The sequence below is a fragment of the Vidua macroura genome, chromosome 3 (genome assembly GCF_024509145.1).
Source record: "Vidua macroura isolate BioBank_ID:100142 chromosome 3, ASM2450914v1, whole genome shotgun sequence".
In the NCBI taxonomy this organism is placed as follows: Eukaryota; Metazoa; Chordata; class Aves; order Passeriformes; family Viduidae; genus Vidua; species Vidua macroura.
Window position 1 is genome coordinate 16,015,001 of NC_071573.1, and position 26,941 is coordinate 16,041,941.

The 26,941-nt window shown below is 39.2% G+C and overlaps 1 protein-coding gene across 1 annotated transcript in view; it reads right to left on the reverse strand.

Moving 5' to 3' along the window:
- KIF26B (kinesin family member 26B) overlaps positions 1 to 26,941 on the reverse strand; it is a 270,993-nt gene that overhangs the window by 29,960 nt on the left and 214,092 nt on the right. Inside the window, exons 8-10 of the mRNA XM_053973226.1 lie at positions 26,014 to 26,276; positions 23,176 to 23,359; positions 19,163 to 19,322 (exon numbers count right to left, since the gene is read on the reverse strand). Coding sequence (XP_053829201.1) covers positions 19,163 to 19,322; positions 23,176 to 23,359; positions 26,014 to 26,276 — 607 coding nt within the window. The remainder of the gene's footprint in view (positions 1 to 19,162; positions 19,323 to 23,175; positions 23,360 to 26,013; positions 26,277 to 26,941) is intronic.

The following is a 26,941-nucleotide window of genomic DNA, read 5'->3' on the forward strand; positions in this document are numbered from 1 at the left end:
TCTTCATCAAGATGCCAACAATTTGGCAGCATGACCTTCCCAGTTTCCTGTGCTGGAGAGCAGCTCTAGGTATTCTAATTGCAATCCCAAATGGAGTGGTACCTGAAAAAAAATTGACTGCTGTTCCATTTTAGAAACCACTCCACTTGGCACTGCTCCTTGTGTAAATAGATAACATCTCCAGGAAACTGGGAAGGTCATTCCACAAAACACTTCGCATTTTGAAAACTAACATTTTATACGTCAACCTCCTAGAGCCTTCAGCCCACAGCATTATAGCAGAGGGCAGTGAAAGTGCACATAGTCCCATGTGGAAAGAGAAAAAAAAAAAAAAAAGGAAAAAAAGGACCGACTTTGGTTGTCATTAATGATATGGAAATTAAACAATTCATTTATACCACTCATTAGGTGTATTCCCTGAAGAAAGTTAGGCTCAAGAGTTCATACTGCCTCTGCACCTGCACACAAGGTTGCCTTACCACCTTCAGCAATAAACTTCTAGGCTTTTGGCAAATTCAAATAAAGTTTGAGAAAATAATATGTGAAGTTCGAAGATTTTAAGTGTCTGTAAATGCTGGAAGGATTAGCAGCTGGGGGGATGGAGAGAAATCTTTTTTGTGATCCCACAGAATGAGACAAATGCCTTCAATTCTATTCTTGAACACACCAGAGAAAGCACATAGATGAGAGAAATTCCCAAACACAGGAATATTTTTGGCCAGTATTTACACTCTTTTGGATGTCAGACTAAGAGACAAGTTAGAAACATAATGTTGGAAACATTACGTTCTTGATGCTGGTACTCACAAAACTGTTCATTTAGATCAACAGTAAAAAAATATGCACTTAGATGATACTGGGTCCTGATTAAAAACTGCCAAAACCCAAAGTAAAGCAGTGAAAATATGAAGCCATCAGCATTAAAGCAAAATATACAGCCAGAAGCCCCAAGTAATGCTTTCTTTTCTGGTAATCAGTGTAATATTTTTTAAATTTCCTTTTCACATACAGTTCCAAATTGCTTCACAGCGATGCATGAAACTGCTAAAACCTGATAAAAGAAGCAATCCCTGTCCATTGTCAAGGAAGATGAACTTTGCAGCAACCAAGCAATCTGCTAACTGGGATGAGAATTAAGCAGGTGAAGCAAGTTCTAAAAAGGAGGAAATTTTGACATCATTTCCCATGTCCAGCAGGCACACACTGGCCTCAGTTGTTCAGCTCCAAACCATCTATAAATTAAAAACCCATGATTTCTATTTAGAAATAATGTATTGGCATGTACAGGGACTATGTAAAGATCCTAGACGACATGCATAACTATCTTTCTAAAAATCAGGATAAGTAATAGGGATAAGTATGGACTTAGCTATCTAACTTTACATGTTCTTTTGCTTTAGAGAAGAGTAGGAAAGCTGACTTTGTCCATTACACCTATTTCTTTCAAAACCTAGGACTGGAAGCCAATTGCACTTCAAGGTCTCAATTTACTTTACTACTCAAGGGTCAAAATAAGTTTGTTAGACACGTGCAACGATGCTTGCAGAATCTAATGAACAGAGCACTCTCTGGCCTGCAAATCCTTGGCCTCTATATTTGTACTGCCATTAGTCAATACGGATAGGGTGACCGTGTGAGGAAGTGGAGAGACACCAAGAACTCCTTTCACATAAAAATGAATGGTTATCAGGCAGCCAAAACTTTCATCCACAGATGGGCTGAGCTACTCACACAACCGGCTGGTTTAGAGATGTGATGAGACAGGCTGAGCAATAGCAGTGGTGATGGTGACTTGCATGGCAAATAAAGATCATAGATGAAAATTTCCTGCCTGTGCCTGTGTTTTGGTTAAGTCCACAAACCTGCCCCAAAAATTAGGATTTTATTAACTGAAATCCACTGGCACTGTGGTCCAAACCCAGCTGTCACTGAAATCTCCAGAAAAGCTCCCATAAGCTTCATGAGCATCTGAACTGGGTTTTTACAAATTTAGTGACAGGATACATGAGACAATGACTAAACCGGTCCCTTCTGACGTCAAATACATGGCACTGAAATTAAACTGTGGAACCACAGGCAGGTTTATGATGACAGTTTTGGCAGCACGGGACCAAATCTAGCAGATGGTGCAGGGAATGGGAATTCTGTCATCTATAAACACAGGCATAAGGAAAATAAATGTTTGATTCTTTTATATCTCTCACACTCCATCGTACTTCATTCACAAAGGAACCTAAATAAAACTTGAGGGACTCCGGGCTATGCAAGTGCTATGTGCTGTAAGTAAAAGTAGCAAAAGTGGTATATAACTATTTTTAATGTATATATTTGCTATTTAAACCAACTGGAGATGGGCTGTTTCAATACATTTATCTTCATCCATGCAGCAATTTAAAATTTAAAATGATGCACATGCATTTTTCATGTTATCTGAAGTCTCACTCCCTCTTTAAATGGATTATTCTATTTATTTTGCCCACTATAGTAACATTGATTAGACAAGATTCTCAATAGGCTCTTGTATACGTGACACTTCCAGACCTTCTCATAGCCTGACACAGCAAAGGAAAGGAACTCCATTAAATTTGCTGGTTAGCAATTGTTACATTTGTAGTAACAAAGGTTACTACAATTGCTTGCAGTTTTACCTGAGGTGACCAGAACATGCTTTAGAGCCCATTATATCCATTCTGCTCAGAAAAACAACTATAAATTTGAATATTTCCATGTTAACAGCTGCCTCTCTACAAGGCTGATAGTCAGAACAGAGTTGTGAGTGGCAGAAAGCAATATAAGATACTGAAGTTTGTATGTATTTAGTTTTAAATCACAAAAAAGATCTCTCTTAAAGTTAGCTGTTCAAAATCTAAGAAGCACTAAAACAAAATTTCAGAGATAAGCTGAATCAGTCTTTCGTAAAATGATCCTTTCAAACTTTAACTGTCTTTTAAAAACCTCAGACTGGAATAATTTACAATGTGCCTGGAAGGTCCTACTTCTGTTTACAAAGCTGCTGCTGATACTGATGAATTCCCACAGTTGAAAATAGTTGAGGCTTGAGTACTTTTTGGCAAAGTACTTATTTTAGCCTTACACTCTATCCTTGGCATCTGCTCTTGAATTTAGCCAGACAGGATGCTATAAGGACATTTGGCCTGAATCAGTACAGCCATTCTTATGTCCTTAGAATTGGCTTTTAAAGGTTTACAGCCTGACTCTGCAGCCTCCTTCCTGCATCCCCTCTGCATGCCTGCTGTGACCTCCCAAGGACACAGCAAAGAGCTCCTCAGCATTCAATCAACCCAACCCTGGCCAATACGTCTGGATACACAGAGAGGCCAAGAGGAAAGACAGTCATTCTGGTAAAGACAGCACATGGACAACCACCACAGAGGGAGAAGGAGGAAAGAAATGCATTGCTTGGTCCTGTAAGCCTAAGCCCCATGGGACAGCATCAAAGCACAGGTGATGTGTGGGGTGAGAAGAAACTGAATTATTAGCTCCTGCCTCTACCCAGTACAGAGAACAATATAATCCTCCTTAAGCATTTAGAAAACCCAACCTTAAAAACATTATGGCTTTCTAACACTGACCCCACACATTTCCATTTAGTAGTGGCATGCCAACAGCTCATGCTCTTTGGTTTCCATTGCTCTCCCTCCCCAGAGATGGGAATGCTCCTGGCCACATATACAGACACATGCTCTCTATCCCTTAACTCTATTTGGGTATGCAAGCCAAAATAATTTCATTTTCTCTCATGTGAAAAGTCCCCTTGCCAGACTGGCAAGTCCCCTTGCCAGACTTTCTTGTTCTTGCTTCAGTCTCAATTCATCCTTCATCTATATGGGAGACCAGCACTGCACCCATGAGAGGAATCGCTAGCCCCTTGCATAACTATTACTATTTTTCTGCTGTCATTCCTAATATATCCTCAGATTTCATTACCTTGTCACTGTTAATTTAGCTGTGGACACCTGTGATCATCAGCCAACATGCCTAAATCAGAACATACCCCCATCCCCTTTCTAGCTGATGAGCTTCTAGATTGCATCAGAAATTATCAGCAGACCATCAGGGCAAGCCCTTGCATCAGTGCCATTTTTATTACTACAGCCCTCGAGGTCCCACAGCTGCTCCCATCTGATATTCTGATCTGCCTTTGTACAGATGAAGGCTCTCAGCTTTCTGTAAGCAGTCACTATGATTAGCATGCTCCCACTTTGTGTGCCAAGGCTGCTGCTGATAACACCAAACAAAACCTCTCCTAAAACTGGTCCTTGAAGAACTTCCCTAGTAGCCTTCCCTATAGTTTGATAGCTCCCACTTTGATGGTAGCTACTGTTGTCTTTGCAGTGTTCACTACTTGATGCATCTTACTGCTCCTTGTCTTCTTCAGCTTAACTAGTAAATTCTCAGGGGACACCAATTCAGGCATTTACTCAGATCTAGACAGATTAAATTTCTTTCACCCAGACACGAGGTACCACATCTGCATAGAACAGAAAGCGAGGGCTGGATCCATAAGGTTGTATCCAAATGTATCCCCATCTTGAAAGGAGGGTTGAATTTAAATGCACGGACATCTGTTACAGATTTCCTGCTCTTGGGAACAGTCAAGATATTTCAAGGTTCACTATCTGAGAAGGCAGTATTTGTTGTCTGGATTTACTTTAAAGTGAGTTTCAGCTCAGAGTTTCCTCTTTTGTTCCTCTCACATCTGAGTGATAATACCAAATTATTGTTGCCGCAAGACTTTCTTAACATCTCAGTATTAACTTTTACTGCTATTGCACTAACAAAAATGGATCATTTAATTCAGATGATTTAGCAGTAAACTCATTTGAAATCCTCTCTTTTCTCAACTCTTCCCCCTCCTCCTCCACACACTGACAAGCAAATAATTTAGAGAGAAGCTTGTCTGCTGACTGTATGAATTTTACTCAGTAGGAAAATATATTCATGTAATTGCATTTCAAATGGTGAGGATCTGGATAAATGAACAAGTTGTTCTATGAACAGAGGAAGAAATGAAGGCTAGTTTCCCTGAGTTTATGTCCTGTGTTACTCCATTTTCTATACCTTGGCATTCCCCTCAACCCCACCTTGCCACATCCCACCTAGCTCACCTCCTTCAGTTGCAGCTCTGTCCTCTCTCCTTGTTGGTTCATGGATGCTGGCTGGCATTTGGCTCAGCTGGCTGACAAACCAGAGTGTGCAACAGAGCAGTGTCATCACAGCTTCATGGCCCAGCCTGCTTCTGCCCCACCCCTCTCTCAGTCTCAAGAGTCTTGCTCAGACCTCACATCTGAAGGCCTGCACCTGCATTAAATCTGATTGGAAATGGTCAATTTAACAGCCAATTAAAAACTGTATTTGGATGACTAGCAATGAGATTGTCTGACCATGTATGCTTTAGCCTCTCAAGATATAGCTAAAATTCTCTCACAGCACCCATGTCAGAGAAAGTTCTGCTCGCAGAGTTTGTCTGGGTTCACGATTTGGAAGCACAAAATTGTGCATAGCAGTCATTCCCACCACCAGCTACTGAGGACAGACGGGACATTTCCCGTATTAGCACTATGAGAGTGATTAGAGCCACCTATTTATAGCTGTGCAATGAAAAAATCTCAGCTCACAGATGTCTTTTAAGTCTTTCCTATCCAGTGGCTTAGATTATTCCTGCCTTATAATTTTTCAGATCCATGTTATGACTTTATATCCAATTAATTCTGTGGGAGGACAGCAGTTCTAAAATGAACACAGAGTAAACAAAATCATTAAGAAAAGGACTGCTACGAGAGTTCAAGTTGTTATTGTAGTGTTAATATTCTTCAGTAGTTCAGGTTTAAGGGTTTTTTTGTGTGTTGTATGACATATTAAAAATGTAGCAAAGGGCTTACATGGCCTTTTCTGTTTTCAAAGCCACTACTGTAACAATTTTAAAAAAATGATAATTACCCAAAAGGGACCAGGGAAGTTTTGACAGCCCATGAACCTTCCCTCAGCACAACTGATTTGCATACACTGTAGCTAAGAGGTGTATTTGACCCAAGCATTTATAATTAACCCTTGACTTGTCATATCTAAAGAAAAGCTTTATTTTCGTTTCAATGATTTTGTTGCACTGTAATTCCAAGAAACACCAATTAGCTATCAAATGCTGACAACTCGCACTTAGCACTGATTAGGGCTAGATATGAACTATAAACCTATCACATTACTATAGTGCAACAGCTCATTACCAGTCTAGCTTTCCTAGCTAATCTTTTCTACTAATTTTTATTTAGGGACCTACTGGCCAGCTCATCTGAAAATTATATGCTAATGATCCACAAAGAATTGAGAGCTCTAAATGGTAACACGGGAGAAAAAATAATTCTGCTTGATCTCTTTATGTTATGATAGATGCCATTTAATCAATTAGGACAGCAGAACATATCATTCCATTCCAGACCTGGCAAATATAAAGAAAAACAGGAAAGGGTGAAAGCTTCACACATCTTGATCTCCCCCACAATATCATAATATGGTATGAGAGAATGTTTAGGAGCACAGACACTGAGACAGCAGTCAGGACACTATTTCCTGTGGGTCTCCTGCAACAGCGGCTTGCAAGGATGTGACTGCTGCTAGGAGAGGGGACCTGACAGAGACGGGGTCACAGCATTGTGCACTGTGTCTTGTGGAGATGTCAGGCAGGCCTGCTGCCAGTTAAACCTCCAAAAGATGTAACATGGGGGGCTGGGTCCCTGCAATGTCCCAGAATCAGAAATGCAGCTAACAATTATGCCTGCTTCCTTCTCCCGCACCTGCTTGAGATTATGAAAGTATTTGAGAAACTAAAGATATTGCAACAGTGACTGCTTCACAGTTATTTGCCAGAACTCTATGATAAATCAAAGTTCTTTCTGAGATACACTGGAGATGCAGAAGGAAAAGAACATTATGTTTCATAATGCTACCACTTGCTAATGAGTAGAAAACATTATAGATGGAAAGACGTAAGTAGGATCAGGTATGAAAAGGTGTCTGATCCATACTCTGCTAAACTTGTGTAAATTAAGGGCATCATGGGATATAAAAGTCCTATATTTAATAACTAATATAAAAAATTGAGAGCAATGACAGAAATATTTGAAAAGCAGAATATGATCACATTTAGGGGCTATCTCATCTCCTGCCGTCTCACTGGGCTGGAGTTTCTTTTCTGAAGACTGTGATATTCACCCAACATTACCTATTGTTTCCTATGTTCACTGGTTCCAATGCTGAATGAGTCAAAAATAGACAACCACACATTAATGCCTACAAACCCCCCAGTTATGTCTCTAAAACAACCACTCAAACACAAACACATCCATTGCTGGTCTGTACTTGTGCAATTCAAAACCTGGATAATGGCAGAGCACATAATGCTGAGCATGTTCTCAACACTCATCCAGCCTTGACCTCAAGACAATAAACCTTTAATATGCCAAAAACTGGACTTTTTTTTCTTAAATATGGCAGTAGAGATTCCTTCTTCCTGTTGAGGAAGGAGCATAAATCCCTTATGACTGCCCTTCTTGGAACCTGCACAGCAAGAGGAGTGAAAATCTGCCACTCTGCCCAGATTTTTAAATCTCCCAAAAGAATATTCTGTACATAAATATGCAAAGGTTTTCAAATTTAAGTGCCAGAAATGTTTCAATATGAGTATAATCAGACCACGGGGTTGGGAGATGTTCCTTCACTGTAATAAAGGAGTCAGAAGGAAAAAGCCCTGTACAGATAGACCTATTGCATACTATGAGGTTAACCAAGGAGAATTTACTCACACATTCAGGCCTTGCAAAATGCAGTGAAAGATAATATGAGCAGCATATAACTTACAGTGTCATCATAGAATACTTAACTCTTTTTTAGATAAGACTCTTTGTATTTATGACAATAATCCTTGGTAACATTTTTTAGTTGGCTTCTGGTGAAATGAAGAAGTACTTTCAAATCATGGAGTCTTAAAAAGGAGCTTATATTCAGCTTCAGTTAGTTGCACAATTAATGGATAATACACAGAGACTATAGAATTCCATACTAGCTAATATGGATTACAGATTAGACAGGAAACATACAGATTAGTAGGAAACATTGGGTATTTTTTATTTCTGATACATGAATTAAGGTGAAACAATATACTGGTAACACTTATATCCATGTGAATATGAACACAAAATTATTAAGGAAGTTATGTTTGTTCTGAATTTAAGTTTAGTTCCAATAGAGAGATATCACAGCTGTTTAATGCATAATATAGATAAGTAATTGCTGGCCAAAATGACTATCACTTAGCCACGCTATTACTGTTATAGTTGAATATTAGCTTACTATAATTTCATACACAGCCTGCAACATTCTTTATTCATAACCCACAGCTAAATGTTGCCTGTTTAAAAGATCTGTTGGGTTTTTTTACTATCTTCAGTTAACTATTTTTCTCTGGTCTTCCATGGGAGGAATATGCTTAGGAACAGCAGTTTTCCCTATGATTAGGTATCAGAACAGCTATTAGAGTGATGCTCAGATTCCTTAAAAGAATCAGGTATTGCTCCAGAGAGAAGCACTGTTGATGTATGGAACCTGGCCAATGGAATTAAAAATTTATTTATACTATCTTTTGCATGGGTGTGATATAATAGCATTTTCAGAGGAACTATGAATTTTCTTGGGAGGATGAAAAAAGCCATTCCAATTTTCAGAGTACACATAACCTCCATAGCTGTGATACCATCAGAGACCAGGTGATTTCTGCTTCAGTGCCTCAGAAGCATTATGTCCCTGCCTGGCCCTTCTGGGAAGAAGGTGACAGTCCCTGGAAGCATGAACATTCAGATTCACAGCAGCCAGAGACTTCCTGCAAACAACATCCTCACAGCCATGAGGCTCCCTGCACTGAGATGGGTGTGAGGAGAATGGACATGGGACCTGCAAATGGACACACAGGACATTACCACTTGTGTAACACATTTGATTTTTATGTCTGACACACAGAGAAATTATTCCAGGAGCAAAGGATCTCACAAAGGACTGTGTCCTAGTTTCAGCCCCGACAGACTGCAATCTCGAGTAGCACAAAACCAATAAAAGCCACTGAGTATAATGCCATTGCACAGCACATGGCCATCCAAAATGGCAGCAGTCACCTAACAAGAGAACAGAAAACCTGTTGCCAGCTCAACAGTCTTATTTTGTATTCTGTATGATGCAAAGATTCTAAAAGTTACCAAAGTACACCCTCACTTTTTCTGTAAAACCCACTCCACAGTAAGCAGCTGCAACATTAGTTGAAAAAAAACCAGGAGTATTTCACAAATCTCACCAGAGCACAGTGTGGTAGGCTGCCAACAGGTTCTCATTCACATGTATTTTCAGAGTCAAATCTTATTCAGGTTTGATCCTCCATCAGCCCCTCCTCCACCCCGTAGTTTATACATCAATGTAAACTACTACAACTACAGCAGTTACTCTCAGTTTCCTGTGACATGAGAACTGTCCTCCATCACACCAGTAATGTCCACACATGAGAGAGATGTCCAGGATTCAAGAGGTGTGCATTGGCATGATCTGACCAAGAACACAGAGTTCCTAGAACACTCTCTCCCCCTCGGAAAAAGTGCAGTTATTTCTCCAACAACATACCTTTGAAAACATTTTGGTTTGTTATGGTTATATGCCAGCTGGATAGCAGATCTGGATACTTGCATCTAATTCTCATCCTCCTGCATAGGCATGTAACTTAAAAACACTTCACTCAGAGCCTGTGAAATCTGTTGTTTCCAAGGGAAAAGGAGCACAGTCTAGGAGCACAAAAGATTCTGCTACTCTATTTATAGCTGGAGGCAGACATGAAAATTGTGTTCAATCCTTAAAAGACTGCTCCAAGGAGATTCAGGTTCCACTTGCACAGAGATTATGAGGTGCTTTTAACAGCTCACCTTGTAAAGGCTCCCCCTCCTTCATTCTCTGCTGTCTCTGAGCTGAGAGACGTAACAGCATCCAAAACAGCTGCCACCACTGCTCTCTGGAATCACCTGCACCAAAGGGAGCCACAAGGGCTGATACTTCTGTCAGTGTGGACATACATTTTGTCATTGATTTTCAAAGAGACTGAGGTTTTGTTTCTGACCAAGAGCATGAACTAAGGAATGGGAAGAAAACAATTTGGTAAATTTTACCATCTCTCAAAAGTAACCCATTGGAAAATAATTTTACACTGTAGTAATTTTAAATGCAGCAGGTTTTTTTGATGGGATGATAAGGCAAAACAAAGCTAAAAGACAATATAGATAAAACAGCTAAATCTGCTATCTGATATTAATTTTACTGAGTCTTGTCAATATTGCTAGAAAGCATATCACCAAATGACACTTACAAAAAAAAAAAAAAAAAAATTAAAAACTGAAATAATCAAACAAATTCATCCTGCAGCACGAGAGAGGTAATTTCATATTTCAGAAGATAGTTCTAACCAGCCTGCTTAAATCTAAAAAGTCTATGCATATTTTAAAAAACCCACATCTGTTCATTGTGTATAGACCTGGAGGCAACCACCAGCTAAAAACTTTGATCATCCAGCAGAATCTTGTATCTGAAGAACACAAGAGGATTATCTCCATTGCTTTACTCCCAAATGTATTATGAAAATAAGAACTTCAGTTAAAAAACATCTTGCAGTTGTAATGCCATTCAAATACTCTTGAAGCAGGAAGGCAAACTGGCTGAAGTATCCTCTACTTACAACAACACAGTTCTCTTAAAAGCTTCTAGGGCCTGTCACTCCTTTGAGAGGGTGATGTCTAAATAGAGTCCAAGAAAAGAAGGAGTTTGAAGAAAAAATGTTCAACTATCTGCCCAGAAAATGTAAGCAAAGGTTATGTTTATTCTTAAGTTAAAGTCACAAATACTGTTTATATATACTGAAGAGGGAAAAAAAATAGTCCTGTTTGTGCCACTTCAGTAGTCTCAAATCCCCATTTGTGTGGTAAGTTCCTGCATAAAGTTCTTGAGTTCATAAAGTTCTTCAAATTCATGGTCACAGACCCATTTGCAACCAATCAATAGATGATTGTACTTTTGCAGTTTTCACATTCACCAATTCCATCAATTATGTCCCTTGCAATTCCAAACAAACTTAACATTAGGTAACACTTAACCACATACTGCCTCTTTCAACAAATAAGCTGCTAATCATCAAATACGGAACATGAAATATCCCTTAGCAAGGATTTGAGGATTATCTCATCTAATTAAATATAAGCATGTTTTCTAATCTGGGGGTTTAAGCCAAATCCCAATAAAAAGATTTCCATTGATTTACATAGAGTTTTGGATCAAGAACTGGGAGAATTTGATTTTGCAATTTGAAGAGAAAGAGACCTTAAAAAATGTGTAACTAAATGATGAAGGAAAAAAATTTGTCAACTCAGTTAAATCATCTGGCACAGGAATGGATTGCTAGGGTAGGGTCTTGAGAAACACACCACTGAGACTTTCTGGATTTCTTTGACAGTCATGAAAGTGTATCAATCCATCCAACCACTGTTTTTCAGGCTCCTAAAAGCAGATTTGATTCTAGTAGATACACTGGAACACATTTTATTGTTTATTTATATAACTGCTGGCCATCCATAGACACTTGACAATCAATGACGAAGATAAATTATCAAAAGGAACTACAGATATTGAAAATTGTCAAAGATTTGGACCCAGAACTCTGCACTGAAATTGTATAAGCCTAGCCCTTAATCCATCTTAAACAGTTTATTATGCAATTGTTAATGGATATTTGTTAGTTACGAGTTTATTTTGCTTTTAAATGACTCTACCAACTAAGTGTTCACTTCAGCTCTTGAGTAGTCACTAATATGAATGCTTTAAAGTTTATATTCCTCTACATCATTACTCTAAAGTAAGAAATCATTCTGCCACTTTGTCTCACCCGACACAATTCTCTTCTCCTGTGTGTATTCACATCCTTGAAACACTACAGAGCAGTTGTCATCTCTTCTCTCAAAGGCCTCCTTTTCCCTACAAGCTATGAAGCTTTATTTCTGTCACAGTGTTCTTCCAGGTGAGTAACCCTTTCATTTCAGACCATTCATAATTCTTCTTGCTTCTCTTTTAAATTCTCTGCAGTCTGTAATCTTTTCTTAGCAATGAGATGCACAATTCCAAACAAGCAGCTATATACTGGTAGATAAAAAGAAAAGCTATTTTCTTTGGTCTACTGCAGTGGAATGTCTTTTTGCTCTGAGTCACACTGGTTTTGTACAAGCAAAGAAGGATCAATACGGAAATGAAATTTAATTCAACACATCATATCCATATGCAACTATTCATGAAACTGGAGATAACCAAAAATGTGAAATAAGTCTAATAAAAATTATGACATGCTTTTTGATAATTTGCTGCATTGTACAAGAGGTAGTTATTCCAAGGATATGACTATTTAAAAATTGTTCAATTATACATGAAATGAATTATCACCACATTTTCATGAGAGAAAATGTATTAATGTTCAATTGAGCCTGAACCAATGGTTGAACAGGTAAGAATAAACTGCTGGATACCCTGACTGAAGGTTCAAAATGATACTTTAATGAATTAAGTACAGATTAATTTTTGTATGAAATTACCACAATGGCCTATTTGGGTTCCACTCAAGCTATATTTCAGGAATAACTGCACGCTACTGGATTGCTTGTTCATTACCAGCCACGTCTGTGCTGGCCCAGGACCAAAGTAGTGCCCTTCTGTGATGCAGCTATCTGATGTTCATAGGAATGGCTATTTAAATGCAATTAGTAATTGCTGTTAAGTCTCACTATAAACCACAGCACTTCCCTTCTCATTTCATTTTGCAGCCCATCATTATTTGCTGCTTACAGTATTCATAAAATACTAATTCACTGAGTGATTCAAAGAGCATTCAAAGAGATACTTCATGAGGCCTGATTCTTCTCACTTGAATGCTTGTGCAGAATGGAGTTTGTCAGCTGAGGTCTGTTGTAAAACTGGTGCAACAGGAGTTCAAGTTCAGTGAATGCAACATAGCCACTTGTACCCATTACACACGTTCACAGACATCGCTGCTCCAGTTCCTGTCACGTTGTCAGACTGGCAGGACTGAGTTGAAAACCCAAAGCTGAGAAATGGCAGCTCCACTGCAGCTCTTCTTTTGAGGATTTTGTCTACTGTCTCTTGTTAAGTTGATGATGAAACACAGTGCTGTAAGATGTGTGCAGATGAAGCTCAAATCTCCACTATTAGCGGTACAAACTATCCTACAATAAAGGGCATTGCTGGTGAATAGTACTACAACAGCAGTTGCTGGAGCATGCAGACCCATCATCTGCATGCTCCTGAGCTGCTGATTAAATTATTCTAATAAAATGCAGGAAGTTTTCCTACATTCATAAACTGTGCATCCCTAATTCCACCTATTTTATATAGTTCCCTAGAATAAAGAAGGAAATTGCCAGAAATTTAACCTAGTAAACTGTCAGATACAGAAAAGCCCCAAAGGTGAACATAATTGCCAGATGCTCATTGTTTTCATGCTGTCCTCATTATATGCATGCTGACAGAGTTTCATTGCTCTTGCAGTCAACTGCATTGCACTTGCCCAGTGACAAAGGGCATGTGCCTAAGGCCAGGTCCTCCACTGGTACAAGGTGGCATTGTTCCAGTGGCTTCAGTGTCTGTTAGCCAAAGTTCTGGTCCACACAGACCTGGCTGAAAACATCAAGGAATAATTATTTTGTTCCTGAACAGACCATATTTTTGATAGCTAATTTGGAACTATTTCACGCTCAACAAAACATCCATTGACCACTCTACTACACTCTCCTACAACTGGATCATTCAAGGGTATTTCTTAGGCTTATTTCTCTTTTTGAATAGGCTTGCCCCTTCTTCCTTGTTTGATTCCCAGTTCCTCTCTGTGGATTGTCTCCTCTACACACAATTTCAGGGTCTCTTGGAGCTTTCCCATTCATCTTAGACCATTTCCCAGCCCTGTGATTCTATTTCAGTTGTCTCACATGTCCTCATTTTCCCCCTTCTTCTGCTCTCACAGTTCCCCAAGTAAAACAGCAAAACATTTTTTCATCCACTTCTAGTATATTCAATATTAAGTTAACACAGAAAGATCAGAGATTCTGAAGAGCACACCAGATACTTTTTCTAAGACTGTGATCTTTGTATCATATACTCATTGAGGAGGTGCAAAAGTTAAGGACTAGAAGACATAGATGAAGCAGTGGAAAGTAAAAGTGATTCAAATTTCTTAATGAAAAACAAAAAATTCTAGTTTCAGGTGCTGATGAAGTAACCATTAAATAGATTGCTCATTTGACATATAGTTCAAATGTGTCATTAAATTCTTAGATCTAGTAAGCAGACATGGTTGTGTGAATCCAACAAAGCTAGGACTTTGTACAAGCTCACAAATAAGGGTAAAATCTCTAGTACTAATAGTAATTATCGCCCAAGAAAATCCTAACATCCCCCTGAAAATCCTAACATCTTTTCTGAGAAAAATAATATAACTCATGCTAAAAATGCAAAAGTAATTCATATAAAAAAAAAAGATACCTGGCATTTCAGTTCTTCTCACACACAGATTTTTACAAAGATGAAACAACTGCAGTTAGATACACCCATCTACCTAAGAAAAGAAACTGAGGTACTGGATCTATCCAAACCCCATTTTCATTTTTTTTCCAATAATGGACTAACAATTTAAAGAAAATATCTGATATACACCTCATTCTTTAAACTAGTATACCACAATACTATAAGCCAACACTTTCCCTTTTCACTTTACTCAAAAGTAATACTATTCTACATTTGACCAAAAAAACTCTCACATTCTGTATGCCATTGGGACTATTTATGTGAGTCATTAACTCTAAAGAAAGGGGAAAATAGGGTAACACTCCTAGCAATAGTGAAAAAGTATATAGTGCTTTTTGCCGACTCTGAATGCCCTTTACAAATCATGTTTGATTTTTTTTCAATTTCAGTTTTATAAATGTGAATAAAGAAATAAACACCTGAATAAATTATTTTCCAAAGGTCATGCAGAAAGAAAGAATGGATTAACCCATGCTTTAAATACCAGATTAGATCTTAAAACACAGTGGCTCTGCCATGAAGCCTCTTGTGCAACCTTGCACCAGTCACTTAATATAATTTTATTTTCTGCACATAGGATGAATAAAGCAATACCAGTATGTAAGATCTGTCAGGAAATGCAACCATATGACAGAGAAGCAAAAGTGCCAAGAATAAAATTCATGCTTTTAACTCACACTCATCTGTTTTACAGACAAGACTCCCTCCTTGGATAAGCATAAGCATGTAGTTGAAAATATAGGATGCCTCTAGAAACACTAGCACATTAGGATAGCACATTAAGAGAGACGCCTATTAAATAAAACAAGCAACAATTTCTGGAAGAGATTCATAGAGCCTTGCACTTTTCTAAACAGTTTCCTTACATTCTCACAGTCATTAAAATGCCTAAAAATGATTATTTCCGAAACAGCATTACCATGAATTATCACCACCCATGTTGCCTAGCAACTGGAGTAATTTTTGAATAGTGAGCTATATAAACCAGTATCTGGAGTTTGTGCAAATGGGTGCTCATTTGAGGGTTTAAAACACATTCATCTTGGAAATCAGAGGCAGATAATACAGCACTGACATAAAACTAAAATACTCTTAAAAACATAAAATGGCACTAACAATTACTGCATCTTAGCAAAACCCTTCTGTAGCAGATCTAAACCCAACCATATTTGGTCACTGACTCTCTTGCTCTTCCTTGAGCTTGCAAGCACCCCTTTCCAATTTTTTTGAAGATATTTGACATTCCCATGGAGAAAATAATTCTTGCCTAATCTTCTGAAGGATTTCTTCATACCTCAAGAGCAAAAGAAACTGGTGACATTAAATGGCAATATATTTAAGTCAAATAAAAATTCTATTTTTATATATGACACTGAGCTGGAAGAACTCAGTAGCTCATACACTGACAGAACAATGCTCTTACTAAGTTTCAAAATAGGTCTGGAAGTAGTGACAATAATAGTGACACTGAGAGATTAGAGAGAGATTAAAAATACATATATGAAATATACAAACTCCCAGAAATCATTAACTGGTCACTCATTAGCTGCAAGTATTTTCTCAGTGTAGGAATTCTTGTCCCATCTTCATACCCATGTGAAATTTGACTTGAATACAAGACAAAAGCCCCTAAACCGTATCAAACCATATTGTTTGATGTCCAAGAATTTTTACATTACTTTCTTACAACTTCAGAAAACAAGTTCCTGCTAAAGCTAGTATAAATCTTTGTAACTATTCCCAAAATGGGAGTGTATGGGGGGGCTCTTCCCAAGGGAGAGATTCCAACTGAATGGTTTCCAAGGCTTAGCCTTATGGGTAAAAGCTAAAGAAAAGCAACATGTGCTGAAAAACAGCATGTGTCTCTCATAGAGACTGCAGGTGGAGAGGCAAATTCATCCCTGGCACAAACACAGAAACCACTGAAGGCAATGCAGTGGCATCTGCTTACACCAGCAATTAATCTGAATAAGCTTTTCCCTACAACTGCTACCTGTGGAGATAAAGATGGATACAAAACTGAAGAGAATTTAAGAGCCTCTCAAAGTTTAGAGAACCAAATTTTTGCAGTCAGAGAAAAACAATGCACTGTGAGTTTCCAGGTTCCCAGGAAGCCATGCAGTGGCTGCTGACAGGCTGCCATAAAATACTTAATTGCTGTTTAATAGCTCAGATACAGAAAAGATGCTCCATTTTGTCTGCTGCTCTATGGAAATTTACTGAGACCACACACAATGTGCAGAGCTGTCACATAAAAAAACACTTCCATTGTTTTCCTTTGGTCCCACTCAAAAAAGGCAGTCAACAAAAATACAGTTTTATACTTAACAGAGAAAGAGAACACCCCCTAGAGAATGGGGAATTACCCTAGTTAGAGAGGCTAGTCACTGCTCTAAATGAAAGGTGCCACTGAACACATATCATCTGTATCTGTGGGGTACTGAGCCTCTTCTGCAATGCAGCACATGCACATCCAGATCCCCCTTCCTCTCATCTCCACCAAGGAGCAGGACACAGCTGAACTGCCGGATCACTGACCGAATGGTGTCGGTGCTCATCCAGCCACCAAAACTCTTATTTCCATTGCTTAGGAATAGACCACATATGGGAAAATTGTTTTCTAAATTCTTCTCAGCAAGAGGAAGAAAAGGTTAGCTCCAAAATAATGCCAGTGTATTTTTAAAAGTCCTCTTAGAAACAGGATATTGACTCTGAATTACAGATGACCAACCACTTCTCTAAACCATATAGTATCTTCTTATAGGGAGAATTCTTATTAGGAGTGAACTAAAGAGGGGATTGTGGCCTGAAGAGAGCTTTGATCTTCTTTCAGCAGTACAGACACTGATGAGAAAATATGCTGTCATCTCTGGCTGTGTAGGCTCAGAAGTGCAACAGCTGGGAGTCACAGCAAAAAGAGATAGAACACACAGCAATTAGAAGATGTGTTTGGTAATGTTTTCTCCTGGTCAGTCATTGCCAGGAAAGACAATTGCTGTATTTGGTAACTATTCCTTGTATGTTTAGTTCTAGCCTAGTGAGCATTACTAACATTATCTTTTGTATTCCTACTAGTGACCTTCTCTTCAATCCATAAAATCCAACAGGAAGAAAGACAGGTTTGTGATAAGCATTGCCTGAGTTACACTTTGTGAAGTGCAGAATTCGAGGTATTTTCATGCTATGACAAAGTGCATGATCCACGAAACATTCAATGAATACATAGAAATTTGGTTAGTCATTAACTGAATTCCAGCCTGATTAATCTCCAGGAATGGGAATATTTCCAGAAAGCATGTTTTAAGTCCAGACTACCAAAAAATTTTTGAAACTAAAGGTTGGAAGAGAAACAGATTATAACCAATATCAATTGGTTATAATAAATATAAATGATTTTTACTTGACAAATGAAGACAAAAACAAAGAAGTAATCTTGAATGGACATGTGCAAATAATATTTGCAGCTTTTTAAATGCTAAAAGGGGTAAAATGCATGGACTGAAATACTGCTCTGTGGATGACTTGGTTCATTCTCCATGTCATCCTGTTGTTCCTAACTCGTGATGTCATACACCTGTCCTTCACGAATGGTGACATTCATTGGCAGTTTGATTACAAGATGCTACTGGAAGCCATTCCCATGATGCTAGCTGCTACTCCCTAGGATCTAGGCTAGAGAAAAGCAATACCACACACAAAATCAGAAACCTTTCAATAGGAAGGTAGCATGACTCCCTGGGCCGGGAAATGAATCTGAGCTTCCTCTCAGACCTGCACACATGATACATAGGTAGAGGCAGTGATGACAAGAAATGAGCACAAGGAATACCCACTAGGTGAGCAATTCCTCTTGTTTCCCAGAAGCCACCTGCAGTAGCAAAGGCCACTAGTTTACCGTGGCAAATAGGGCCCACTTCTTTTTTTGCACATGAAAAGCTGACACTGAGATTCAAACCATGCAAAAAAACCCTGCAAAGTAACCTTAGATCACAGAAGGAATCTCATGACAAACATGAATGCTTATTGTGGCATATATTTCCAAGAAAGTAAATTCCATACAGTGGACAGCAAGATAACTTTCTCTACAGTGCTGCAATATTCTCTTTCTCTATGGCAGCAATATTCCTCTCCTTGGAACAAATATGAAACACTCTCACATGCTTTGAAATATTAAAAAAATCTTTGAACAGCCACAGAAAACAAAACCCTAATGTGTTGAACTTCAAGCCTTAAGATCTTTCAGTCACCTAGGTCCTATTACAGCAGGCTTCTTCCTTTGAAACCTATTTGTCAAACACAGTGTGTAGCTACCAGGTGTAAGGTCAGATAAGGTGTCACTGAACTTCAGGCAGCTTTTGCCACGGCTCAAGAGGGCTACATTGACCCCAGCAGGCTGTTTTCCTCCTTCCCAAATCTGCCTCAGGCAGAGACAGACAAACAGCTTTAAAGCATCCTCTCATTAGGCAAAACCCAGACCACCACTTACTTGTATGGGATGTGTTTGCTTCCATTGACAAGGGCGAGGATGACATTGCCCAGCGCTGGCAAGGAGAGGCAGAGGCCAGAGCTTCCCTCGCGGTTCTTGCTGAGCACTTTCACGCAGCTGCCCAGGTCAATAAGGTGCAAGCGGCTGCGACCTCCAGACACTGCCATAAACAAAGAAAGCAGACATTTAGTGTGGGTCTCCAAAAGCAGCTTCCCAGGAAAGTAAAAGACTCACTGTGACTTGTGAAGAGGAAACAACCCAGAAACCTTCCCTAATTCCCCTTAGCAGACATGGCTGTAGGGGTCCCACTAATGCACTGTCAGCCTTTATGGCTGTATATTGCTGTCTACTCTGCTGTCTACCTGCTTAAAAATTGCTGAGTACTCACTTGCTCCTGCAGGCTTAACTCTGTGAGAGTCACCAATGTGACTATATTTTTTGAAATATAGCTCGATTAGCCTGCACCTGACTTGGCTCTGTTTCTTTCATGGTCACTACTGTTTCTCTGTGTGGAAAACTACAGGCTGGGAATTCCTTCTTAGTAAGCAAGGATACTTCTCTTATTTTTCCCATCCTGAATATTGTATCTTAAGAAGACACTGTGGCATCTGTGGGATGTTCAACTTTTCCTCAAGTCTATATACTTTCACAGTATCATTTTAGCTAAGAAGTTTGCCAAGACTTGGGTGATGGATTGTGAAATAGCACCTCTGTTCTAAGAACAGTTTCTGTAAAACAAGCAATAGATCTTTATGGTTTTTTCTTGTTTACTCTGCATCAACATACTACTTCCAGAGTGAAAAGATGCTACCATTGAAACACCAAGATTAATTTGCTCTCTTTAAAAGTCTATGGTTCCTTATGAATCCAGGATGGGAACTAAGTAGACTACAGTGCTTCTAGCTCTCTACTATCTCAGAACAATTTCCTAACTGATTTTTTTGCATCTGATCTTGGATCACTCCTCACCATTCTCAAGAGGTAGTTTAGAAGCAGTCTGTAAGAAAAGGCAGATTTATTTCTAGGAACTTAACAGGTACAGAACAGAACAGAACAGAATCACTATGTTGTAAGAGAGAGGTAATAGCAATATTTGAGGACACAAACACACCTTAAACAGCAGCACAAACACCTTCACATCTGAGTTTAACTCTATGCAAGTTAATTCACAGCCTTTTTGACACAGGATCTCAACTTGCACATTTGATAAGAAAAAGAGAGAAGCTGAACAAAGACAGAAGACCTTCTATGGGAATTGTGAATAATATTCCAAAATGTATCCAGTATCTCTATCAACAATTGTTAAAACTGTGACTTCTTCTGCTTTAAAGTCCTCTTAGTTCTTCAGCTGTATCAGGTGTTAAGCAACACTGGACTTCTATGTATGCATCTCACCAGAAAGTATCCACAGACACTATGGGCTCCTGCACTGACTGCAGAAAATTAGGCTGCCTTGGGGAACCAGTAAGGCACCTGCACCTCTGAACTGATCACACAGGACCTTTGTCTCCCCTCTAAGAGTCTTTAAAACCCTTAAAGAGTCCCTGAGTCTTCTAACATCTCTGTTCTCAGAAGGCTGGAATTCCATACTCCATTCCATACTCACCATTGTGAGTGTCTCACAATCATTTATTTAGAAAAACAAAGAAATGCATTTAGTTGCTACTGCAAATGACTGTGGGTGACTTTACTGAATCATATATAATAAATATTTCTGTTGCTAAGATTGCCAGATGCCAGGGAAACAAAAGAAAATGGAAGAAATTACTACCTTTCAAAAACTGTCATATTGTTTCCACATATACTCCTATTACACAACTTGAGGAAATCCAGACTAAGATAACTTACTGGTTGTTTCTTTCTTATTTAATTTACATGTTGAAGTAATATTTTTGAGATGGTAGATCCACTTGATTAATCTGAAAATGAAGCTATTTGTTAGGCAAGTTGTCCACTAATGTGCCTGGCTACTACAGAGAAAAGAAGTAGAACATCCTAATACTTGGGTTTTTTTCTGTGGTCACAGAGACTTTGCAGAGCTGACAGTTGAAAAATGACAGTGATCCAGTTCTGCTACAATGTAATTTATTTCAATGGTGCTAAGCCTGCTTCATGACATTCCTGGTAATGAATTTAACAAGGAGGTAAGTACAGTACCAATGCCTTATTCTAACAGTCATTTTTTACCAAAATCACACGTTATCCAGCCCTTTAATCTCTTATCCTTTAGAAGCTGAGTTTCTTTTTTTTTCCCCCTTTCTTCTTATTCTTTTTTAATCCTGTTACTGGAATCTATGTATCTCTACTATCTTCACGGGTTTTTTTCTCAGAAATCCTTCATTACAGCAGGAGACAGTGATAATCACTAGGCGCCCTTTCTGAGCAGCTGGAATTCCCCCTCATTCAATTATCAGTGGGATCTGACCCTGCCTAACTTGTAAGGCCACTCAGATATGGGAACTTGAAGACAGGAGTATGGTCTGGCCACGAGACAAAGATATAACTAGAGGCAGTGGGCAAAGCATGCTGTATTCTAATCCAATGAGGATCGTGTCTTCTTTTTCTGAAATTATAGCCACCAGAAAATAATATTTTCCCTTTTATTAATGGTATTTGAAAGTAGAAGAAAATGACTGTGTGTACATGTACTTTCATGCAGTAAAAACTATGGAGCATTAAATAATTGCAATAATTATTCCCTCAAAATCAGCCATTTTATTCCTAGAAACCAGTCTGCTTGAGTATTCACTGTCTTCCTTTCCACCGCAGGGTGGTTAATTAATAAATCTTTAGTTAATTGAGATTTCTGACTGCAAATTCCACAGGGGTTATTATTTAAATACATGCAAGCTGTATTTCCATTTAGAGCAACTTTTTGGTTTTTTCTCCTATAAGTACAGTCAATGCAAATTTTCTTCATTTAAACATTAGACATTAATACTGCAGTGGTGATCACCCACTACACATCATGCCTTGCAATCTATTCCTTATTACCAATAGCCTATGCAGAGCCAGGATCTGAAACATGCTGTTTCTGCAGAACTGCTTAAGCCTGTGAATTTAAAGAAGCAGATTTCTCTGGTGTCTTTCAAACAAACATTTTTCCCTGTAAAGAAATGATTATTTTAAAAATATATATTTTTAGTGTCAGATTTTTCTTTTTCAGTGGGGGTGCTTCCTATAGTATACAAATCTTTTATCACTGGAATTTACTTACAAAACCTCTCTCTGTATATCTTCAGTCAAAACAATTTTGGAGACTTGAAACAGAAGACAAACATAATAAAAAATATAAATGGTGTGAGAAAAAAGAAAGCTTTGAAAATTATAGAAACATAAAATTAGACATGGAAGCACCTTTTCCTCATTTAAAAGTGGGATATGGAAGTAACAACACAAGCCAGTGAAAGCATACATGAAAAAGAGAGAGAACAAGCCTATCTGAAAAATCCAGACCCTTTACAAAGAACCACGAGAGTCCTTTCTGCACACACAGTTGGGCCAGCAACTAAAATATCATGTGTCTCTGAGAAAGGGTATTGTTTATGGGTTGTCAACATCAGCTTCCCAGTTTATGGATTGCCAGAATCAGCTTCCACACACACTGCCCTATTTAGGTGCCAAAGAGGAACAGTTAACATAAGGGTGGCAAGGAATTCCGGTCACCACAATATTTTAATCCATGACCTCAACACTATCTGTAAAGACAATGATAAAGGCCAATTTGAAAAGCACCTTTTTTTTTTTTCAGATACAGAGGCCCACACAGGGCTGTGAACTGCCAGTGTCTCCACAAGAACAACTGAACTGACAAGTGACAGTAATAATCCCCAGTGGCCTTTAATGGCCTTTGGTGGGTCTTCACCAGGCACTGGACAGCCTGCTTGTATGAATGGTCCCCCTCCACACTGAATAGAGAACTCTGCTGATTTTCACCACTAAAGGATATTGTTTGAAGGCCCAGTTTCCAGGCAGGCTTGGAGGAGACAGAGAGGAGCAAGAGCACAGCTTACTTCCACCTTTGCCGCTCTTCTCCATGCGGTACTGGTAGATGTGCAGCGTGAAGAGCATGTGGGAGTTGCGGTGATCCTCCTCATCGCAGTCCCGCTGGCTGCTGCGGCGGGAGGCGATGGCGGCGTCCAGGAAGAAGGCGGCCTTCTCTGCCGTAGGGGCGCGGAGCTCGCTCTGATTCTGAAGCTGCAGTTAACACCAGGGAGAAATGGCTGAGAAATTCCCACACAGGTAAACACCACCAGACAACTTCCTGCAATCAACATATGGTGTGGACACGTTGGCTTCTACTGGAACTAAAAATGAGGAGGTGCCCAATGGAATGAGATCCTCCTGACACTGGCAGTGGCAGTAGCATGCCCTCCAGGAGCCCTCATGGCTAGAAGTGGGAAAAAAATTGCAGAAGACATATCAATCCCAAACTCAACAGCTGGCAGAAAACAGCAGCAGCAGAGCTACGTGTTACCCTTCAGAAAGTGTTAGGAGGAAGCAGTCCACAGATAAATCTCAAAAACAACAGGACTGAAGCTTATGTTCTGCCCCATGCCATATGAGGAGCAGCCCAGAAGTCTTTTCCTTGCCCCTTTATTATGCACCTGCTCATAAGCCAGGTCAATCCATTAAATGGAAGAAGGCAGCTAATGTACAAATATTCATATTTGCTGGACCTCGATCCCTGTCACCAGCCTGCTCTCAACTCTTCTAAATGACAGACAGCATAGGAGAGCAGATATTATCAACCCCTCCTAACATTAGGAATGCATGCATGTTTCATGGCAGCTATGACTAGTTTGTCTGTGCATGGGACACGTGACTGTGCAATCTGATGGCATTAGTTTTGGCACTACACAGAACTGGCCCACAGCCCATAGGATAGATTTGTCTCGTCTGGCATAAAACCAGCAAGGAGCTCCCTGTTCATGGGGTTTGTTCCCCTGCTATATAATATAGCTGACAGTAAAGTTCTCCAAAAGACAGTAATTCTGTTTTTTTCTTTGCAACCATTAATCAGTCTGAGGAGGGATAAAGCTGAGGCTGTGCATAGGATTCGGTGACACAGCTGAAAGCTAAGCTCTCTCAGGAAAGAGGGAGGGGGACAGGAAGGAGATAACAAGGCCAGCAGAAGGCAGGCCAGTCTGTGGGCTGATCTCACCAATGTAAGCAACAAGAAAATGTGCATACTTGGAAAGGTCCAGTGACAGACAGTATGACATATGGTGATCAGTCATTTGCTATACACACTGCTGATTCTGCATATCTGCATGTCTATAATATAATATCCTCCCTTCATCTGAGGATTTGAAGAATTCAGGTGTATGACACATGACTCCAGAATGTCTTGTAAGCACACATAGAAAAGGCTTCTTTCCTTGCAATTTAATTCAGTCTTTCACACTGCAGAGATACATGGGTGTCTCATGGAGCTACCTTTTTTTCACTGGTCTAAAATAATTAATTTTGTATATAGCTGTACTGTCTGTATCTATATGAAAATAAGCTACCATAATGGAATATTTTTTATTATTGCTATTGTGCTAAAATACCTTAGCACACACAATAAACAATTAGGCTCTAAGGAGATGCTGGTTGTGACACAGTTATGCAACACGTGCAACATACATATGTGAATTCTTAACTGAGCCATCCATCACCCCAACAGGAACTGTTCAGACTCGAGTCTCTCATTTTTACTAGACTGCACTGGTTACTGGATACCAGAGGGTGAGATCTTTTGTGATACAGTACGTATTTCATAAAACGCTAAAGTCAGGAGTTAAGTGAAAATGAAGAGCCTAATTGCTATTTAAAATCAAAACACAACTTTTTAGTCCTTAGGTAGAATGCAAAAGAATGGAAAATATGACCTAAGTATGCCTAAAAGCTTAAACCACAAAGAGATAAGGCACAAAATTTATTACTTGCTGTTTAAAATCTCACAGTTCACAACTTGTGTGGATGTGAGTCATGATCTCTAGATGCTTAGAGGTGGATACAGGGTACATGACCCTGTAGGTCTGCTCCCTTCTCCCTCCATTCCCCATCCTGGAGTAAGCAGGGCTCTTGACAAAAGCAGCCTTTGCCTTCCAGGATGAAAGAATGTTTTCAAGCTCCATCACCTTCTTTTGCTCCCTCTTCATCTACTCATACAAAAAGCAGATTTACTCCGTCACAAACAGCAAAATGAAAGAACAGGTCCCTCTTCCCCTCAAACCAAAAAAAGGGGGAAAAATAGGGCTGCTGAGAATTTGTCATAATTACCCAGAAAATAGATGAGTCAGTTACTCATTCCTGTTAAAACTCCAAACCAGAGAAGAGTTTGAGTTTTTATTGACCTGCCCAGCTCAGGAATTTACTTCTTGGCAGCAATTAATAAGTAGCAATTAATGCTCCATGAAACTGCTAATGCAAATGCTATAAATAATGTAGTTTATAAAGAAATAAACAGCCATATTAATGGCCTACAGAAATTTATGCAATACTGTAAATATTTTAGCTTGTTGTTTTACAAAAGAGAGAACACCCTTTTGTTTCATTTTTCTTTTTTTAAGAGTGAGGTGAATTTTTGTTTGCTCTGAATGTTTTCACATTCTATTCTATTCTATGAACACAAGCCCTTGCTCTATATCACTTATACTAGAGGTACAAATATTTAGGCCAGGAGAGCAGATGGCCCTGCAGCTGCAGGTCATGAAGTTCTTGCATGTTTTAAAGTAAACACTGTCAAGTCTATAAACTTTATGCTCTGGGTAGCTCTTGAATTTGAACCATCTCAATAGCTCCAGAAGAAACCAAAAAAGTCATGTTTACTTGTTTCAGTGTAAAATTAATCTTGGATTCACCTGCATGCCACAAATGGGGTCTTCACAAAGGTAGACACCTGGGGACTGGCCATCTTGCAGGCTGCCTGTAGCCACTTCTGACAAGAGGTCTCTCAGATTTTCTTCTTTTCCCCACACTTCCACTGCAGAAATCCGGACCGAGAAGCGTGCTCCTGTCTTCTCTTTACGTTCATTAATCAACTTGAATAGCCATGAGATGGCACAAGGAATTATTCCAAGGTTTTGCATGGAATCATCCTTCCCAATCATGGTGTATGACTTCCCTGTCAGGAATGGGGGGATGAAGAAAATATAACATCATTCCCAGGACTTTGGCAGCCTTTTGCCAAGAGAGGTTATCCTTCACAACTTTCATGAAAATAACTTCACTACAACAAGGACAGTCAGCAATGGGAAAATATAGGCAGGTAGACAAATAGGACATGGAAAATGCAGATGAAAGCTTGAGCTTCTTTCAAAAATCATTACTTCATGCATTACCCTGACATCTCCCATTCCCAAGGCAGGCCCCCACCTTACAATGCTGCAGCATCTGATGTGGTTGAATCATGGAGGGAATTGAGCAGAGCAGGAGTGCCATGGTTTCTAAAAACCTCTGCTTTGAATACTGTAAGTGTTTGTTCAATACCATTTTACATCAAAGCACTAGATTGTATTTCAAATGCTGGAGCTGAGATTGACATAAACCTGATCCCAGAATCACACAGATGTAACTTCATTCAGGGAAAAAAAAAACCAAAACCAACCAGGTATATGTGACCACTTGGTGCAGAAGTGGGTCCACTACAATTAATATTTAATCTGGGTCAAAACCATCCCCTGGTTATGTATTTTTTAACTCTGCAATTATAGCTCCAGCTTTTTTTTGCTGTAAAAGTTTGTTAATTAAGAACAGACATAGAGTACTATCTTAAATTGCTTTAGGTGT